General features: G+C 36.5%; 1 protein-coding gene across 1 annotated transcript in view; it reads left to right on the forward strand.

Moving 5' to 3' along the window:
* Positions 1 to 1,157: 1,157 nt before the first annotated feature.
* MOB2 (MOB kinase activator 2) overlaps positions 1,158 to 22,298 on the forward strand; it is a 130,289-nt gene continuing 109,148 nt past the window's right edge. The window contains exon 1 of the mRNA XM_088146065.1: positions 1,158 to 1,465. Within this exon, the coding sequence (XP_088002191.1) occupies positions 1,449 to 1,465 (17 nt within the window). The 5' untranslated portion in view covers positions 1,158 to 1,448. The remainder of the gene's footprint in view (positions 1,466 to 22,298) is intronic.

Below are 22,298 nucleotides of genomic sequence, written 5' to 3' on the forward strand. Positions count from 1 at the left end.
TTTTCAAAAATCTAAATAATATTCTGTGGCTATCCAGATAGGCAAGTACTCTGGAATATGCTGGAAAAAAATATTTTTTCCTTATCTGTGTATGAAGAATTTAATCAAGTACATCTCACTGCCAGAAAACAGAAGAGAAAGGCTTTGTTTCTTAACCTTGCAATTTTTAGCCTATTCCTGAATACTGGTGCAAACAAATTCTGTGATCTGGAAATCTATACACTCTCATGCACACTAGAATAGATTCTATGGACATGAATTTAATTCTAGGAATTAAAGCAAAGGTATTTGCATTTAACATTTCATAAATATATCGAAAAATAGAACATATATTATGCAATCATATGCTGGTGTAGTGGTGAAGGTGCTGGCCTAGAGAGCAGGAGACTCAGTTCTAGACCTCCCTTAGGCATGAAAGACTTTGGGTCACTCACTCTCAGCCCAACCCACCTCACAGGGTTGTTGTGGGGAAAACAGGAGCAGGAGTATTAGGTATGTACACTGCCTTGAGTTATTTTTATTTACACACACCCACACACACACTAAAAAGGTGGGATAAACATCTAATTAATAATAAGAATCTTGCGATGACACCTTTAACATTATAAACAACATCTGCCTATCCCAGGTCCTTGGGAAGGACTCAATAGGTAGACGAAAATGCCAAATCCAGTCTATACATCTGGCTGACCGTGCGACCAACAACAATAATTCTATTCATAGTTACTCAGAAGTAAGCCCCACTTGAGGAAATGTCTACCCCAATTTTGTCAAATAGGAGTAAGCGAGATAAAACCGCTCCTATTGCATTTAATTTCTCTGCCGTTTCTATTCCCCTCTCTCCTTTCCCAACTTGCTCTGAATCACGCCTGGCAAGGAAAAACGCACACCGCATACGACTCACTCGCTCTCTTCCGGTATCTCTTCTTCCTTCTTCGCCCTTCGCGCCTTCAAGCGGCCTGGACCGAACTCCATTTCCCATCTTTCCTCAGGCACACTGTCCCTTCCGCGCTGCCGTAGCCGGGCGTGGGAGAGGGAGGAGAGGGGAAAATGTTGGAGGAAAGGCTGTGTGTTTACTTCCGGCCACCCTGAGAGCCGAGAGTGTGTGTCGCTCACTCACTTCGGCTGGTTGGCTGAGGGGACCCGGCGGGCGCTGCCTTGGGGGCGGGAACCCAGCGGAGCCGCCCGGAGGAAAAAATAACGGCAGTTTCGGACGGCGGCAGCAGCGGCGGCGACACGGAGGAAGGGAACGGACGTCAGGCGGGACAAGGTCCGCGCTGGGACCGGCACCCATGAGTCACCTCCGAGGCCATTGCAGACGGTGAAGCGAGTTCCTCAGGCAGGCAGGCAGGCAGCAGGCAGGCGGACAGGCAAGGACGTAGCCAGAGCCGCCGCCTGCTCGCTCGCCCGGCCCAGCACCGCAGCGGAGCCTTGCAGGAGGCGGCGTCATGGACTGGCTCATGGGGTGAGTAGTGCTTACTGGTTTTCAGGGCAGAGGCTGCTTCCAGTTTCCTCCTGGGAGCAGTTCGGTGATTCTGACCCCTCCCTCCTCCTCCTCTCCCCCCACGAGGGATGCCCCTGTTGGCCCTCCTCCTCCTCTCTCTTCCTGCCGTGGGCTTGGTGTTGGGAAGGCGCCGGGTCAGTTAGGCGCGCAGGAAGTTGGAAGCTGTTCTTGAGTCGTGTGGCAAATGACTTCTTTACCTTCCAGCCTGTTTTACTCTCCCCCGTCCCATCTCTCCTTTTTAAATCATGGTGGCTTGAAAAATGGGAGATGAAATTATGTTCCATCCTGCAGGTAGATGCAAGTATGCGGGTAGCCATACATGTGCATCCATACGTGTGGCGTATTTGCGTTGCATTTGCGCGGGATGGAAAGTCCATAAGCAAGGATGAAAGTTACTGTGGTTAACAAATATTCACTTGTGTGAACTTATGAGTTTGGGGGATTCTTTTTCTTTGTGCATCCTTTGAACAGTAGCTTAGCCTTTGAGTTGGTAAAGAAATGCAAGCAGGGGATGTCCTCCATTCCTGGGGAACCTAGGGAGAGTGTAGCAAATCTTACTTAAGTAGGAAGGTGTCGTTAACCCTGACTTGGCAGCAGTTTTCCAGGGAGGAATTGCCAGCAGTGGGAGCCTTGGCAAAGGACACAAAAGGGTGTGGTGTGAGTGAAATACATGGTGCTTACTTTAATACACTGGCTTCCTGTGGTGGCTTAGTGTATTTAAAGTTTGCTGAGCAGTGAAAATATTTGATCAGTTGTCATTAGTCGCCATTTTCTAAATTAAAAATATAGAGCATCGTAACAGTTGCTTTGGAATCCTGTGTTGCTGGAGAACAAGGGGTCCAAAATGAGTACTAATATCTGGTTGAGGCTGAAATGTGCTGTAATAACAGGGTCCTGACTAGAGATGCTAAGAAAAAGAAAAAGAAATAGATACAATATATGGAAAGAGTAGAAAGGGAAGTATTTTTTTTTAATTAATGGACTAATGCGTTTCAACTTGTCAGCTGTCCAGAATATTATTATTGTTAAATTGGGTTATTAGAAGAAAGAATATAATGCACAAATATTGCCTCAATGTATTGATATAATAATAATTTGGATTTATAGAATATCAGTCTCAGCCCATTTCTGTCAGTTTAGGTTTCTTTCTTTGCCATTGCATTTTAACCCACAGTTCAAAATTTCTTCACCTCTTTGTATGTTAAAATGTTGAAGAGAAGACCTTGACAGAGGTTAAAACCAAACATTGCCAGCTGAAAATGGATAGCTCAGAATATTGGGATTAATAGTATAATTACACAGGGGACAAAAAGTAGACAGTAACATGCTACTGTACTGCTTTAGAGTTTACTATCTCTCTTGATGGGATGCTAGCTTTGATTAAGTGCCTCTATTTACAGTAATTGCATGAACATTCTTGATTTCTGTGACTTATGAGTATTAGTACTTCCAAATCTATTACTAGGTATGATGTTCTTCATAAACAATCACATGTTCTTTGGGTTATTCAGTAATTTGATCCTGTGCTACAAATCATGGCTTACTGACATATTTTAGGAGAAGATCTGTAAGATTTCTGCAATTCTTGGTCTAACTGGGAGAAAATCAGTCTTGTATATTATAGTAAGTTGACAAAAATATTGTCCTGTTATATGGGAAGTTGGCTGTTATAATACATGTTAACATGCATGACCATCGACTGAGTTGATGCCCGTACATTTAACAGAAACAGATCTGATACTATGGTGTTGAAGTGCTGGCAGCACCAATATTTTTGTGCTGTATAATGTATACTCTATTTTGTGTGTATTCATATTCATCCTTATTATGTTGTTCAAAAATCAGTCTCTTTTCTTAGATGCAGTGCGTTTTATAGTCTTTAAAGACTAAGCATTTCATGATCTTGAAGCCTGTTTAAATGTATTTTTCCCATATAACTTGAGCATCTGATTTTTGCTGATATTACATTATATATTTGTATATTTACTTGTATTGCCTGCTTCGTTTATCTTATTTCTACTTCCTATGCTTTCTACTCGGTGTTTTGGTTTTGCAGGAGAAAAAGTTTAGAAGTTATGTATACTTTTTAAACAACATACCATTTCTTAAAGTTCTTCAAATTATGGGAACAATATTATCTGCAACAGTAAATTTAGCTATCTTTTTCAAGAAAAAGGAAATTTGTGGAAATTCTAATTTTCCTCTAATACTGTTGTATGTTAGTAGCTTTAAGAATGTATTTTCATTGCAACATTTTTGGTGTTAACTTTCAAGAGCATTTATCTTATAGCTGACTTAGTACTTCTGCTTTCTCTCCATCCTAGATATAATATTGGAATATTTTATAACATTATTTCATAATGCCTGTGATCATATTTGGTCTTCAGTAGCAAGAATAGATTCAATTTATAACCAGGAGCACTCGTTCCTTATTTTTGGTTTTCAGCATTCCAAAGCGCTCTATGCCTTTTGAACCCTTGTTGAAAATCTCTGGATCCCAGATATCTGAATGTTCAGATTTAAAGCTTCTAGACTTTGTAAGCATAATTAAAAGTATCTACTTCCTTCTCTTGTCTTGAACTTTTTGTGCCTTTCTTTTTTAGCAATAAACATAACATTTAAAATAGAGAGTTTTTCAATGTATCAGGGATGGAATTTGTATAGGAGAGAATGGGAGGAAGTTTACAAAGTCTTGTGATGATGCTTCCAGTCTCTTAACAATGGCTAGGGTGTATTCTACATAAAACCTTGGAAGGAGAAGATGAAAGTTTAATGAAATTATGCAGCCAGTGTATTTTGTATTGTTCAGGAATATTGAGTTTTTGCCTCAATTATACATATTTAATGAAAAGAACTTCTTAATGAATAATATAGTGACAGCTGGACTGCAGCTCCCATAAGGCCCTTTGAGGATATGAGCTATTGAAAGTATCATAATGGAACCATCAGATTTTCATTTCCTCTGATTGCACAAGTTAAATATCCTATACCTTGCTGCTGAACAATCTCATGTTGATGTCAAGGTTAATGTCAAGGATAACAGGCAGTGCAGGAGTTGTACTGCATATAGCACACAGTGCAGTATATTTCACCTTTTAAACCACAGGAACTTTTAATGCTGCCACTGTGCATAGAAAATATAATGTGCAGCTGTAACTAGCATCCAGAGTTGCATCTGTCTGTTCTGCACTTCAGTTTGATACAGTTTGTTTGAAAGATTTTGTGTTTTTGCAAAAGAATTGGTTTCTCTGAAAGGTGGGTAGTTTGTTGCTTTTTTAACAGTATAGTCATATATATGCCTGCTCAGAAGTAAATCCTACCAAGAAACAATTATAAAAGAACACAACTGTTAAGTAAATCTGTGTGTCTGAATATGACAAAAGTATGACTATGCCATCATGTGGTCTGCTGCAGTGTAACAGAAACAAGTCTCATTTTTTGAGTTATTTTAAATATAATTAGCCTAAGAGCATGGGTTGTCAGTCCTCAGGGACAGATTTGGGGGTCATGAGGTAGTGACTTAATGGAAAGGAAGAATTTGATCTGCCAGTAACATCCATTCTACTGATAAACAGTACAATTGGATACAGCCATAACATTTGGATTGCATCAATGGATTATGTTAGTTCGTTTAGACAGTCCCAAAGACAGTTGTTAGGGAATAAACCCTCTTCTCAATTAACATTGCAATTCTGTTAATGTTTATCTAGCATCCTTTTTTTTAGCAGTGATTAGCAACATAGTTTAGGAAACCTTCATACAAAACATAAAAGTAGCAGCTAGGTTTAGGAGGCATGATATCTTGAAGCACTGTTTTGTTACCAAGGCTACTAGTCATTGATAAACTCTGTTCATTAATTTGTTTGACCTGGAACCTTTACCATACCTTAATCACAGCAATTGTTTCTTGGTAGGATTTACTTCTGAGCAGGCATATATACACTAATTCTCATACACTAATTAACTATACATTATGTAAAGTACTTTTGTTGAGCCTGAAAATAACATTAATCAGTACTATGTTAAATTAGTCTTCGAGTATATATTCTTAGAATTTTTATGAAGAAAAGAAAAACACAATCAAATAACTGTAAAAAAAAGTTTTTTTTACAGTTATTTATACTTTTTTAAAAAAGTAAATCTTTCCTTGGGACCAATATGCAAATTGAAGAAATGGTATATTATAATTTGTATTTGGAACACAGATATTGAAATGCATCTCCCATCCAGATAAGAGGACAGCATGGGCTAAGAATCTGAGTCTCTGAACTATCTCAGTTCAAAAGAAGGAATCTAAAGAACAAAAGTGTGAACACATTAACATTCATAGTATTTTTACTTAATCCTGTTGATTATATTCACAAAACTTTAAGAATGGCTTAACCTTCGTGTTTGGCTGCTGCTTATTTAAATAAGTCCTGTGAAATAAAAACAAATCATATTCTGGGTCCAATCACTGTTCTCTCCTCTCTACTAGTTAAACAGTTTGAACAAATAATGTATAGCTAGCACTAAGGTCAGCTAGCATTAGAACTTTTTTTGGTTTAGTTCTTCACATGCCTTTGCTGAAAGTAGTTTGTGTAAGGTATCTGAGGTCTTCTGCAGCAAAGGCATATACAAATAATATGAAGAAGCTAAATGATATATCTCCCTTTAGCACTTTCTTGCACATTTGTTATCTAACACCCAGCCACCACTCTGGCTGATTTCCTGCTTCTAGTGTAAATAAATGCTGGGGTTTTTAGCAGTTGCTTTTCCCAGAGAGCACAAAAACTTATTTTGAACAGAGTTTTCTATGTTAAAGGAATTTATTGCTTAATTCATTGTGCTAGTTAAACACATTTATCCATTTACCTATTCAAATTATATAGTTGCCCACTTATAAAAAACATACCCAAGACAGGTACACATAAAATGGCGAGAAAACTCACCAGTGGGTGAGCAAGAGCAGAACCAGAGGCATGTTTCCTGGGTACCATTAGATGATATTGCTTAAGTGACGGGATCTGGGCATGCTAATCTTTGCAGGTCTTACTGGATGGGACAATTGACTGGGGATAGATGGTTCCACAAGTAAGTTGGCCCAGTCCCATGAAGGGCTTTACAGAAAGAACCAGCACCATGAAATTGCACTTGGAAGTGCAGTGGTAACCAGTGCAGCTCACAAAGTAGAGGTGTTTCATAGGAATACTGAGATACACCCATAACTACCTCTATCCCTGCATTCTGGAACAGCTGATACTTCTAAGTGGTCATCAAAGGGCAGCTCCATGTAGAGCACATTGTACCAATCCAATTACAAGTGACCATGAGCAGAACTGTGAGCCTAGGAGGCCCCCAGACTCTGTGTTGAGTCTGTTTGGGACAGTGAAACTCCATTCAGAACCAAAGATGGTAAATCTCTCACAATCCACAGCTACTTGGTCTTACAATATTGCTGTGATCTTTGTGGTAAATGGTTGGGGTGAAATTGCTTGCATGAGGTGCAGATTTTCTCTCATCCTGCAATGTGTGGACTCTCAAGCACATTTGAGGGCATCTAACGGGTGCTTCAGGATCTAACGGGAGAATAGCCAATCCTTTCCCAGCTTTGTCAGTGAAAATTGCTTTAATGGAATTGAACAATTAGTTCTTATTCTTTATATGAATGCCATCATTTAAGTAGTACATAGCTGACTGATTAAATTTGATTTGTTTCATTCATATTTAATTAAGTCCTTCATTTTTTTAAAAAAAAAAACTTTTTAAAGTTAAAGTGATGATTTGGAATCCTAAAACAGGTTTTCCATTCACACTTAAATTTATAGCATTGTTCTGTCTGTTTTTGAACAATTTGATGATTTTTGCATTGTTAATCAGATTGGGAATAATTTACAGTTGCTTCGTCTTTAGACCACTCTGTTCTAAGGTAGTCATTTATCTTTAGCATTTTTTCAAGTTCTAAATATTACTCCTCAGGGCATCAATTTCCAGCAGAAGCGGGGAAGCATAATGTAATTTCTTTGGTTACATTTCACATAATTTTCAGGTAATACAAACAAATTCAGTCAATACAAACAAGAGTAGAACTCACCCATAAGTTGCTACTTTGTAAGTTGCATTGTAGGATCAGCGAAGAGCCAGTCATCTTTAAATATTATCTCTAGTGAGGAAGCTTTTGACATGCGGAATATAGCAACCCTTTCCCTGTTTTATCCCTCATAGAATTTTGGGTTTTTTTCTGTGCCACTAGCTTGTTCCCAAATTAATGTGCTTAATGACAGTGATCAGCCCAAATCAATCCACTGCAGGATGAAGGCCTCCTCATTGAAGGTTATGGATCATAATCTACCATTCTGTTCCATGGTGCTTTAGATATTTTTTGACTTCTCAGTCTAGGGTTGAGAGAGGTTGACTGGCCCAAAGTCCCCCACCTGGCTTCCATGCTTAACGAAAGACCTGGGCTTCCCACTCCGACTGTAGTACCTTAACCACTACACCACACTGTCTCACTGTGCTGTATATGGGTCCTGAACTCCTGGAAGTGGAAATAAACTCCTAAAAGATACATGATATTGAAAAGAACTAATTTTTGCAAATGGCTACAGAAAGGCTTGTTTAGTCCAGGTTGATTAAGAGGAAGATGCTTTTCCATTTTCCACCTGGCCCATCATAAACTGTTTATGGGCTATAGAGAGAAATGATGGAATAGTAAATCATAGTGTAATTGGCGAATGCACCTTCAAACACTCTTACTGTGGAAGACCATCATAGTAATTAAGTTTTCTTCCTTGATGAAACGAGCTCTGTGTACACATATTTCTTCTGAAAATCCTAAAATCAGCTGGATTAATACAAGAATTTTGTGGAACCATCTAGATTACTTAGAGATTTTCTTTGAGAGGGGTAGAAATGAGGCAAGTCTTAGGCCTTCTTTAGCTATAAGCAGAGGGAAAGGAATTACACATTCTATTCCTTTCCTAGTTCTTGTTTTTCCTCTTGGTTGGAGAAAGCTACATAGTTCGTTTCTTTGCTCTTCATACACAGCTTTTGATTTATATCCACTTCCTGCTCCCTAGCCTTGTTCATGAATAGGCCCTTATAAAGAAGCAGGCTATAGCTCATGTGGAAGATTCCCCGGCTCAGGAGAATTGGTTGTCTGTAGGAGATAATTGTCTGCTGCTCCCATGGTAGGGCAGCTGTTTCCAGTATGGTTTGTCTCTTCACTCCATGATCAATCTTCCTTCACATTCTCTTTGTCATGCATTTTATTCTCATATCTTGGATTTTTCACAAATTAAACTGCTCTGAAATGGCTTCTTTAAAAAGACACACATTTATGTATCTTTTATAGTTTGAGGTTGATTGAAAACTTTCATGTTAATCTTTTAACGTTTTTCATTTAATTGGTTCCATTTTGGGTCCATTATTTCAGATAAGGTACATTCTGAAACTGCATGGGGTTATTGATTGATTGCTTGATTATCCTTCTACCCTGCTTTAATCAGATGACTCTCTGGCTTACAGGCTATATAAACAAAAGCTAAAACACTCTCAGTGAGGTTAAAGCCAGTCAAAGCAATCATAACAAAGGTAGCAATAACCTCAGCCTCTACCCCCTCCCCCAAGAAACTTAACAGTACAAAAAGATAAGAAACAAAGAATAAAGCAGGAAACAGAAAGCAAGTTGGCATCACGTATAAACTCAAGAAAAGGCCCTCCAAAAGAACTCAGTGTTTTAAAAGTTTTCAGAAAACTGACAAGGGATAGTGTGAATGTATTTTAGAGGAGGTTATCTTCTATGGCTGTGGGCTACATTTTGTGGTAATCTTTGGGTAACAATGATCGCAATAGGTGGGACAGTGGCATAACATATAGGTTGGTAAGGCAGGAATTTGAGAGAATTTGGTTGGTTGTTTTTAGCTACATTGTTAGAAGTGCTCTGTTTGGTTTAGTGACTGCATTTGTTGTGAGAGTATTCAGGTGTTCCAGTTAACTGAAGATAAATATGATTATATAAAAGTATAATAGCATTCATACCTGAAACAGTAGGTATATTTAAGAATCTTCATATAACCCCCAAAGGCTGAGCTGGGATTTCTAAAAACAACTTTGTGCATTTTAGAAGGGGGTATGAGTAATTTGCAAGCTCTTCTGTTGCCTTTCCTCTTGTGGTGATAATAGCATTATTGCAAAATTGAGGTACCATGTTTATCTGTAATTTTGAAATGTTAGAGTCCCAGTTCCTTCAGAAGATTCTTTACTAAGAAGTTGTTATGGCTTTGTTGAGAAGCCTATATTTTGAAAATATGAAAAGTTTTTGTTGTCCCTATAAGTGAATATAGGATTTGATTGTGTTACAGAAAAGTGAAAAAATTACACATTTATAAGAAGCTACATTTTGGGAAAAAACCCAATCATGTGCAGCATTACAGCCTCCAAATTCTTTTTTATAGATTTTTTCCAGATGTGCATTTCCCCCTGTTGTGTGTAGAAATGTTAATATAAATATATATTAATATAGCAGTTAGAGGTTAATATTAGTAGTAATGAACATTTTACCAAGTTTAACTGGGGGGTTTAAATCTTATTCTCAGTCTGACTACAGAGATGAAAGCTTCTAGCACTGCTTAATTTCAGGATAGTGATCTTGGATTGCAGGAAATCACATACAAATTGTGGGCTGTCCTCTCCTGATCTGTCCACTTGGACTTAGTTTAAAATATATTTTGTACATGTGCACTTGTTGGTATATATTTTATGTTTTTAGTAGAATAATCCATAGGAGACTCTCTGGAAAGAATGGAGATACTTATTGTGGCTGTCAAGATAATGTATGTAGGATAGCATGTGTGGGATTTAGACACTTAATTTTTTCAAAGAATTGTATATTGTGATGTCATAGACAATATAGATTTCATATTAATGTCCTTTAGATCTCATTGTAAGCATGGAAGTTTTCAGATCAAGTGGACTGTAAATTGAATAAAACAGTACTATAGATATAATTCAAATTCTATGTATTATAATTATTATTTGTGTGATTCTTGAATCTGATGGACTCTGGGAGCATCTTTTCAAACTCACAGACTAAGATGGCTCTCCTCCGACGGTGTAATTCCTGAATGCAGCATGTCTTTGTACAAATAAAACTGGGACTTACTCTCTTTCTTCCCCTCACACATATACACATTCTATTCTGTGTTTGATCAACTGGTACGTTGACTTGTTAGATCACTTTTTTCTAACAATACAAATAAAATTTGACAACTCAAATAAAAGTTAAGTTCAACTCCTGGTAATTACATGAACATGTCTATGTTATTTTTGTAATGACAGTACAGAAGTGGTTTGACACTGCCTAATGAGTTTTTTTAACTTCTCAATTAAAAATCTCATATTCCAATTAGTAATTAGGTCTGAATGCACTTAGCTTTTTTGATATCAGTCAAGATAATGCTATACCAGTCAATGGATAATTTGCTTATTCTCTGTTGGGCAGATATTTGCTTTGTCTTTGCTTTTATAAATTACAGAATACTTTCTCTATTTTTCATCTTGTAAAAAATGTGATAGAAAAGTTTTCCTTCAGTTACTTTTTTTCCCTTCATTGTTACAATTTTTTAGGTCAGTCTTCAATCTTTTAAAAAAAACTTCTAGAACTCCCCCTTGTAAAATAATGAAATGCAAAGTCTGCTTAGTGCCAATTTTGTCTTTATACTGAGTTACAGCAAAAACATAGTGTGGCTGTGCTAAAATAAATACACAATAAGTTAAAATGATGCAAGTTAAGAAAATAATAGTCTGGTGAATTCTGTTAATGAGATGCTTACATTACACTCATTCTTTTTAAGAAACTCTTAAAGCTCTTTCTGGTATGTTATTTTTAAAGTTCACTTTGAATTATTTATGGTTCTATTCAAATAAAGCAAACATTTTCCTTCTTTTGCAATGCTTTACATCTACACATTATTTCTAAACATGTAATTGTATCCCAGGTACTTTCAAGAAAATGGCTAAAAGTCATATAAAATTGCATATATTAATCAGTTGATATTTTCTAAACAGTAATCTATATCCAAATATGTCTGAGACTTACAAAGTATAGTAAAAAGCTTACTTTCTTTTCTAAAGCTACTTCCCTTACTGTGTGATGCGGCACACCAATCTCTGGTTGAATAGTTTCATTATGAGAATCTTCATAGAATCATAGGGTTACAAGGGACTTTGGAGGTCTCCTACTTCAATCCCCTGCCCAGGGCAGGAATGCTCAGGCCATCCCAGACAAATGACTGTCTTAACCTTTCTTTGAAAACCTCGGGTGATGGAACACCCATGACTCCAGGAGGCAGGTTGTTCCACTGCTTAATATTTATTCTGTGGTTAACAGTTTAACTATTACAAAGTTTAAGGTTTCATCTAAATGAAGTGTTTTTCTAGAATGTGGTCCTACTTCTGTGGGAGAACTTGATCTCCTTTTATGAATACTGCACTGTATATTCCTCCAAGGCAAAAAAGTACAATGTTTGAAACAGGATACAAACAGGAAGTGCTCTTCAAAACCAGAAATTGCTAAGACTGAAAGAAAACTGATGTAACAGTGTCCCAGCTACAAGTTATAAACTGTGTAAACACTAAGAGAAAGATATTCTCTAATGAGACACCATAATAATGCAGGAAATAAAGGATTAAGGCTTCCTTTTAAAAAGTGCAATCATAACCAAAAGGCTTATGATAGACCCCCACCCCCACCCCTTGCATATTCTAAGACAAAAGAAAAGCAAGGCGGTGTTCTTTTATGTAGATAGCAACAGCTCTGCATTTCTTCAAGATACTAGCCAAATTCAGACATAGTAACTAACCATGTTAGTCATTACATGTATAAACTCCAGTAAACAATGAGAACACTTAAACTTTACTGTGTCACCAAGCATAAACATCAGAATTCTTTTATGGCTTGTACAAGGTTGCATTGATAAAGGGTTGTTTGTTTTATTTTATCTAAACTCTATATTATTTTTTGTTTTGAAAGCTGAAACAAAAATACAGTTATTTGAATAAAAATCTACAGAATGTTGGAATTAAAAAAATGCTAACAGCATTAAGGGCCTACCTGTGACATACAAGATAAATTAACAGTGTTAGATCAGATGATATTTACTGCAAGCTAAAGGTCAGCTCAAGCACATCAACATTATCAAGTACTTTGTCACACTGTAAAAATAAATCAACACAAAGAATTTCTAAATTGCTTCCTCTGCCCATCTTATACAGATAGTCAACTTTAAAATACTTTGTTGCATTCTAGTTCTAAAAGATTTGAATTAAGAGTATAGAATTTATGGCAAAATGGCTCTTTTTTCAACTTAGCTTTAGTGAAAAAGAATCAGTAACTGTTCTTTTGATTGATATGTTTTTATTTGTGTCTTTCAACAGTTGTGTTGTAGAAAACCACAGAATTGTGTGGTGATTATGACAATTCAGTGGATTCTATTCTTTAGCTTAGTCTATTCCAATTCTGATGTTACGTATAAAAGATAGGGACTATGAAGAGCCAGTGTGGTATAGTGATTAAGGAATTAGAGTACAAGTCTGGAGATCAGATTCAAGTCTACCCTTAGCTGTAGAGGCTCTCTGGGTGACTTTGGGCCGGTCTCACTTTCTCTCTCATCCCACTCTATGTCATAGGATGCTGTTGTGACAAGAAAATGAAGGGAGAACCCCACAGAAGTCACCTTGAGCTGTTGAAGGAAAAACAGGATATACCAATATTTTATTTATATATAAATAAATAAATTTTTCCAGGTTCTTCTCCTATCCTTACAATATAAATTACGTTCATGCAGAGATTCCTGAATCCAAGTACTTTCATGTCATTGCAGTTACTTGAATTAATACATTCTAAATTAAATATTGTTATTTGTAAACTACATGAATTCCTTAGTGTAAACTAATTTTCTCAGTTGTTTCTTGCATGTGGTTTGTTAACACAGTTTTCAGTGTTCCTAAAAATAATGTTGCTGTATTGTGTAGTACTTGATTAGGAAATATAAAGCAGTTCAGATTTTCAGTTATTCACTTCAAAATGTTAATTGAAAGCTGCTAGCTTTAATAGGCTAAGGTTTTATTTAGTGTTATATAGGAGGCTAGGTTGACTTAAAGGAGTTTTAGAAAAGTTAATTCCATGTATTCAGCATGACATTACTATCACAACTTCAATCTGTGATCCAAACTTAACATTATTGATTACATCTGTGTAACTTTAATATAGTAAAATATTATGTTACTAGCTACCTGTGTGAAAATATTATTTTATTTAAAGATGCAGCTACATTTATAAAGTGATACTTGACAGTAGGCCAGTGAAAAATGTTTAAGTACATTTGTAAGTCAGGAAAAAAACCCCTATTTCTGCATAGAGGAGAGTGACCTTCAAGAAAAGGAAAACTATTCTCACACTGAAGCAATGCATGCTGGAAAACCTTAGCATTTTTTTTTTCATTGCTGGCACATAAAGCTTGAAATTATAATTATTAAGTTTGTAACTGCAGTCATTATAGCAAGGAATAGGGGTAAAAGTCATTTACAAATTACAGCACTATACTTGTGGCCCACATCAGTTCCACTTGCACTCTGACAAACAGATATTTTATGGCACAAGTTGATAACAGATTTTAACTGATTATATATTATTGTTATCTGGAAGAGCCAAAGCTGATTATTAATATATTTTAGAAGATTTTTAAAAAATAGAATATGTCCAAAAAAGTCATCAACATATGGCAGAATCTCGCTCCCCCTTGACTGATTTCAAGGAAGGTCATTAGGATAAACCTGGTTAGGAGCTTGGATGGGAGTCCACCTAGAAATTCCAGGGCAGTGATTATTCTGGGAGGTTGGAAAGAACATGTCAGAAAAGGGAAGGGAAGGGGCAAACCATTTCCATATTATTGCCAAGAAAAGAACATGGAACTGTCTCTGCAATCAATGGGATTTTAATCCATCTTGAGACTTTATTGCTTCTGCTGGATGGCTGATCTGAACAAGCTAAACAGTATCAGATATCAGCAGTATTTTGATAGACTACCAGGAAATACCAGAGCTGATTGAGAATTGAAAAAAATACCTCTGCAGAAAGCAGTGGCTAACCTCTTGCATTTATTTGGCAAGAACATTACTATGACATATCTATGAAATCACCCAGAGTTGATTTCAACTTGAAGGAGACATTGCCACTCATATAGCAAGTGAGAAGAATTGACTGGTTCTGTGTAGCTTAACTCAAAAGTATTTATCTTATATTAAAACAGACTTCATTTTGATTTTGTTTTTTTAATGGAGACTAGTGGAAGTCCTAAAATGGCTGTTTTTCTGTAATGGGGACACTGTGTATGACCCAATTATATCTCACTGCAAAAAAGAGAAAAATGGTTTTTGTCATGTTGTTTTAAAAATGACATTAATAACATAATGGCTACAACAGATACATGATTTGTATCCCATCAGCTGTATATGATAATTCACCATTGGCTTAATCAACCTAATATGCCATCAGCTTGGGGTAAAATCCCTCCTTCCTCCTGCTCAGGATTTAACAAACAGCTGTCATGCAGGTTATATTGCCTGGTGGATTGTCAAGCTTAATGGGTCATAATTCAGAAAGCCATGAATCCAGTCTAGAAAGCCACTGTTTTACTTGAACAATGGCTCTGTATGTTGGGTTGCAAACTGCCTTTGAAGGTTAGGGATTTACAAAATTATGGCAGGCATTTTGCTTAGAGATTAAGTAACTTTAAAAAAAAAACATACTTGTATACTGCTGTCATTGTGGTATAAGCCCCTTGTATAATGTTATTTAGCTATTCAAGAAGCTAGCTCTGGTCCTTAAGGGAAAAAAAATACTATTTAACTTTTTAAAATATACTGATACTATGACAGAAAAATCCAAAATACACCTCTCTTTTTTTTAATGAATAGAAATCTGGCTAATGGTGCATCATCATTAGAGATAGTTATACAGTATTAAAAGCAGCTCAATCTTGCATGGGTCTCCTATGAGAGTAATTGGAAAAAAAATACTGAGAAAAAAGGTCTGCCTGCAATGAAGTCAGTTTAGCCAAACAAACAAAAAACAAATCAAACTCTAAATGTTGCAGATGATATGTTCTTGTAAGTCCTGATGCATTCTGTGTACAAGTTTTTATATACCTTGTGGAAACCAAGCTGTCTTCTGCTTGGTTTTTATGCACTTAGATAGGAGTCTGCTTGTGAATACAGATTTTCACTGTTTCAGGATTTCTTTCTTTTTAGTTGAACAATCAATCCTTTTGTGTAACTGCTAGTTTATTAATTATATCTTATCATGTTGCTTAACAATTCATTTTCTCTTGATACTCTCGCAAATTATCTTTAAACATAGATAGTACTACAGATAATTCTACCAGTCTACTGCCTGTTCTGCTGTTCATTTCTTAAACTGATAGCGCAAGATCCTGAGGATGCAGAAAAGGAAATCTGTTATTCCAATGTAAAACTTTTTGGTAGGGTAATTTTTAGTTGCTGTAGGAAGTCAAACAAATGACATTGAATATATTAGCATGCAAAAACCTAGCTTCTGATTAGCTATGGTTTGTTTCTGAATCAAGGAAACTGGTTTGTTTTCTCATGCACTTAACCTTCCCCCTTTCTATTTGATGACATTTTAAATCCAGTGCACCTTTACAGCATTGATGTTTTAATGTGCTGTTCCTGAATTGACTGTGCTCTCCTGTTGATTGTATTGTATGGTTTTTTAATTGTTTTAATGTTTTTAATGCTTGTATGGTTAGTTTACCTTTTGGTTTTTTGGTATTCTTTATGTTTTAATTTTGTTAGCTGCCCAGAGTCACATATGTGAGATGGAAAGTTATATAAATCCAATCAATCAGTCAGTCAAGTCATTTCAGTATCTGGCCTGAGTATCTTCTGCTGGCTGTAATGCAGAGCAAATGCACAGATGTTCCTCACCTTTTCTTGGGTTTATCAGAATATAATGAGCCCAAGCAAGAACATATTTCTGTTCCCCACAATGAATTCCTCCTGATGTTTTGCCTGCAACACGAAATAATCTTACACCATAATGAATAATTGATCAAAGGAGTCTTTTTCCCTTCCATTACAACTCTTCAACTTTTGCTTTCTTCCTGATTCTCTGGAGCATGAATCTCAAACTCAGATCATCATGAGGGCCACACATGAGGGACTAGTTCATTAGCCAAGCACTGTAACACTGTAGACATTTCATACATTGCAGAAAACTCTAATGAGTCAAAAATAAAGATTATCATTAAACATAAATTTATTGAGTAAAAAACCTTTAGCAGGACCAGCCTCCTCAACTAACTTCCCTGGCCAAGCCTAGAGGCAGTATTCGCTAAGGAACATGAAAGTAAGTGGGGGTCTGGAAGTGTGGTGATGCTCAGAATGGGGGGCCTTGATATACAACCTTCATGGTCTGACTAGCAAGGCACTTCTGTTGCCAGAAGACCCTCTGAGCTGGGCCAAGGTGAACTGTTATTCTGCTCCTCTTTCTGCCCATGTGCCAGTCTATACATCTATGTGGTGCCCAACACTTGGCCTTGTTAGCAGCATCCTCAGCACCTACAAATACTGTTATGAGCTGCAGAAAATGACTTGAAGAGTAGCAAGTTTGAGATCATTGAATAAATCAAGCTTAAAATGGTATAGTATGTTTTAAGAAATTGTATTCCTTTTGATGCAGTGAAAGCACAAGTCTTTCTTTTCCCTCTAGAAAGGTAGATTATATTGTTAGAAATCATATTTGAAGCCAGAAAATAATGTAAAGGTTTGAAAACAAGTGGACTTCCCATTATGGCAATCTGTTTCTTGTAAAGATGTTGTATGTTGCATAGAATTGTAAATATGATGTTACTGGATCTCACAAGACCCTAGGCAGCATTTATAATTGTATGGTGCTAAGAGAAGCACTTGTTTTAGCTTTTAACGATTAGTATTTTTGGACAGAAGAAACAGTTGCATGGTATCTTCTGAGCTAAAAATAAGTTATTCTGTTTTTAAGAAATGAGTAGCAATGACACTGCTACTTATAAGATGATCTGTAGAAGATGAACTGATTTGGTTCTCTTTAACTTTCTTATTTTGAATATGCCATGTTTTATGCTGAAGTTACAGTTTTAATAGGCAGCTGTTTACAATCTCTTTTTTGCTGACTACTTGAATCCTGGTGGGAATCTTGGTAGATTCTCTGTTTTGCAAGTCAAAATACAACTTGATATTTTAAAATTATTTTTTGCAGTACCAGCCACTAAACCTTGCTACACTGCTAAGGTGTTTTCATTCAGTGTAATAAACCTCTGGGAATACTCAAACTTCCTGAACCCTTTGAGCAGTCATTAAATCATTTCATTATATGATACTCTATATTGATATAAATTTTGAAAATTATATATACAGACAAATATATCTGGCAAAAAAGTATTCTGGCAAAAGTATGACTTTATATATTTATTTTAACTGCAAAATAACATTTTATTTGTGTCTTCTACATAACATTGTACTGTCCTAATCAGTGCCACAAAACCGTGATACAGTACATTGTTGTTTGACTGAGGTGCTTCTTAAATCCAAAAGTCTACTATAATCCCTTTATTTGCTGTGTCATTCTGACCAGCCAATTTTAAACAGATACCACATTTGATGATCTTTAATGTTCCAACATTATATCTGGGACTATCTCTCATTATTTACAGGGAGAGGGAGAGGAGAACTGACTGACGGTGGTGAAAAGTACACTGCAGAACTCCAAACTTGTTCTTGATCCCCACTGCCAACTACAAATAATCAAGACTAGCATACTGATAGTCTTCTAACCAGAAGGATAGAGCCTAATATATTATGGTTATTTCACTCTCTTTTCCATAGTGGATATGACTGGACAAAATTATTCTTCTGCCAAACCAGGCTTCAGTTATACAGTTACATTGATTTTTTTTTTATCAGGATACAGATAATTAGCACCTTATGGAGTCCTTGGTGGGAGCAAACCCTACACTCACTAGCACTGATGATGTTACCTAGTCAGGTAATGAAATGTCTGCAAACAGCCAGCCAAGCTCAGAGAGCACCAAGGACTCCACAGTTCAACCCTGAGCTACGTATATTCTCTTCTGTTGGATTAGCACCTTTTCATTTGCATTGACCTGGTTTTCATTAACAGCTTCTTTTATGGCCTGAACATGTAGGTATCTGTATCACTGCCTGCTCCAGGAAGAACTGATCTGTTCAGCCCATAGAAACATGTTGAGTATTTTCTTCCCTCCCCAAATGAAATGTTATTCGTTGTGGCCTTCTACTATGGAATATTTTAGCTCCAGAGGTTCAGATGGCACCCTCTCCTGCAGTTGTTTCAGGAGGAAGTCAAGATAGAGCTCTTCTGCAGGGCAATTGATGTGTGAGTTATGGAGGAACCACTCTGATGCTAGGGTTTGCATGCATTTTGGCGGGGGGGGGAGTGTTGGTGTTTGTTTTACAGATTCTATTTGTTGTAACTGCTGTGAGTCTGTCGGATTTGGCAATATATAAATATGATAAATATTTCTTATCAGTTGATAACTAAATACATATTGCTTAAATATGATTTCATGCACCTTCCATCTTAACAACCCTCAGTCCTCTAACTGCATAGTTTGATAATTTAAATGTTACTATACATAAATAAAATAAACATTTTACTTAAAATCTGTGGGGAGAATCGTATTCTGTCCCTTTTTTAGGAACTGAAAAGTAGTGATTGTAAGACATAAGTACAGCCTATACAGAAGCAGTTCCTATGATTACCTAATTTGTTCAACTTCAATTTGTTCTGGTCATTTGACTTGCCACTTTGAAATATTTTCTGCTTCTCTTTTCCTGTGTACCCAGACTGACAGGCAATGTATCAGTGTAGTTGTTACAGCTCTTAAGTGTACAGTGACATTTTCACAGCTCTCTAGTGTAATATGAAAGACAACTTTATAGCTTTATCTGGAGCAGCTGTTTCTGTTCTGTAGATTGTGGTAGGGTGGAGTGACAGGGGAGAGAGTTAGTAGGTTTTACAGCAGATTAGGCTGTAATTGACCTGTGTCCTTAAACAGGCCTGCAATTTTAAAATCCACCTATGTGGCTGTCCCAGGATAAGCGAGCTTTGGTCTTCTGTAGCCCAAGAATGGTCAGCATGTGCACCCATCCTGGTTTGTGGATAGTTAATGGGAATAATGTTTTACAAGCAGAAGCTGAAGCAATCGAAGCATTTTGAAGGAAGAATTAGGATGATACTGTTTATTTAATAGTTTTTCTTGATATCTCACAGCATATATGCTATTTTAGCAATCATATCTACTAAACCTTTGGCATGTACCAATAATTATTTTTGTGGTATAAAAGAAGCAGGTAGGATTGAGACTGGTACTAGCGTGTCTTAGGTAACAGTGAGTTCCTGGGTGAGATTTGAAGTAGGGACTTCCAATTAATTGTATGTGTTTTTAATTACTATGGAATAATCATAATGTTAACAATTTTAATATTAACGTACAATTACAGTCCTCTGTAGTTCAAAACCAATACTTCGAATTTTTGCTTCAAAATTATAGGAAGCTGATGCATGTAACTCAATATTTTTGCAAAACATTTCTCACAGGCTGTCATGCATTGTATCTGCACCAATTTTGAGAATAATCCACGTACAATATCCATTTTAATTGGGCATACTTTCTCTCATCTAAGAAAAACTAGTTGAAAATAAGATGCTACCTTACATCCAATTTACTTAGACATAATATTCTAAAGAAGCTTTGCATATCAATATTCTTCTATAGAGATCAAGATAATGTACATAAAGTGGATGATCATCTTGTTTTACTTTTAAGTAAAATTCTGAATTGGAGGAGCACGTTTTTAGTTGGGTTTGCCTTTCAGCCTTTTGGCTGTGATCAAGCGTGTGCATGAACCTGGTTCTGAGTACTATTCAGAAATGTTTACAATAAGAAAGTTATCAAAGGCACTCTTACTTCATAGCAAATGTCTCATCTGAACAGCTTACATTTAGTATTAATTGATGTCTCTCAGCATTATAACAAAATGAAGTAGATCCTGGTAGCATTAGAGCTACCTGCCTCTATTTCAATCCATAATTGAGGCTTTCAAATTTAATAGCTTATAGTTTTAAAAGTAGTTGTTTCTGAAGTTCACTTCTATATATTTCTCTAGAGTTCAGCAAATAGTTGACCAAAGTTCTTCATTAACATTTAATTAAAATTGAAAGGAGTTGTGAAAAAATTGTCTCCAGATTAGAATGTTATTTTCTTGTTGTGAATCCTGTAGGAATATCTCTTTCCATCTTATGGGAAGAAACAGCTAGATTGCATCTGAGTTTTAAACTGCTTCTTAATCAGTGAAGTCAAATTATGAGCCAATGTTCTGCATTGTGTGTAATGCTGCACCAGTTTAATTTGTGATGACAGTAGTACAAAATAACACTTAAGCCGAATACTTTTGTACTCTGTGCAGAAGTACATAGACTGAGGAATGATGTTCTGTCCTTCAGTAAAGAAATTACTGTTACTGGAAAAGTATCTACAGCTGTCCAGAAAGTATGGTTATTTAGATTTCTCATCTCATGTTACCTTTAAGTGCAGTTGATCTGTGTGGCACTGTTGGAATACTTGCCCTTTCTTGTCCTGTCCCTCCTCCAGCCCATTTTCCATCTCATAATTAGAATGTTTTATGGTGATAATGAGGTTGGCAAGCACAAGGCTTTTTACTTGTTGCCAGAATAAAATACGCAAATAAGGAAAGCAGCAGCTTCTTCCTGTCTTCTCTCCCCACCACTTGAAATGAGGTGGCTGGTACCACTTTGTTCATGCTGCAAGAAGGATAGAATGTCCTGCCTACAATTTCTGACAGATGGCCTGGAATCAATCCACATTGAGCAAGTTCGGGCCCTGTCACCCATTGGCCGTTCTTCTGTTTATGATTAAACAGGAAAAGACAGTTTGTCTGATTTTCTTTTTTGCTTATTCAGAAGCAAAATACTGTGTACCTTTTATGTAAAAGAAATCCTGCAAATACTAAGGAAAAATTTAGTAAATTATAAATTTGGAAGTTTCTGTGTTCCAGATAGAAATATAGATTTAAAGATCTATATTTATAGAAGATCAAAGCTAAAAGTAGAAGAAAGGGCTTATTTTGCCACCATAAACCTTCAAAAAACATTTGAGAAATCTGGCTTCTGATCCATTTCTGAGTACAGTTCTGAACCTCATCTGTTCTCTCAGTGTTAGGTTGGAGCAGGAAAGACTCTCTTTCAGATCTAGCTTAACCACCATACTTACTTAGCATATCTCCAGATTTAATGTATTGAGTAGGAAACAGATATGCAATTTCTCTTCCCCTGGAAGAAGAGTGGAATGGAAGTATGTATGTGAATATATACCATTTCATTTTTCTCTCCATTCCTTTGTGATTGCCTTTTCAAAATCCAAATTACTTGGTGCAGATATATCTGAAAAATCATTTACTGCACTGAAGCTGTTGGGGGGGGGGGATCATTTTCTCTGGGTTGATACTATCTGAGGTGAAATGGGTGGCCACTGGGGAGAACTATGTTAACTGTTTGTGAATGACAATTCCCTTGATGGATCCCTGAGGAAGCTTGTTGGTTTCTGATTTAATCTTTCAGTGCCAAACAACTTGGTAGTTATGCTGCCAAAATAGTGTCATACTGGAAAAGAAGATTGTTTGGCAGTCCTGTGGTTTGCAG

This window comes from Python bivittatus, unplaced genomic scaffold (assembly GCF_059951505.1).
Source record: "Python bivittatus isolate LINGU-HERP-01145 unplaced genomic scaffold, Pbiv_v1 ctg000480_np1212, whole genome shotgun sequence".
Taxonomy (NCBI): Eukaryota; Metazoa; Chordata; class Lepidosauria; order Squamata; family Pythonidae; genus Python; species Python bivittatus.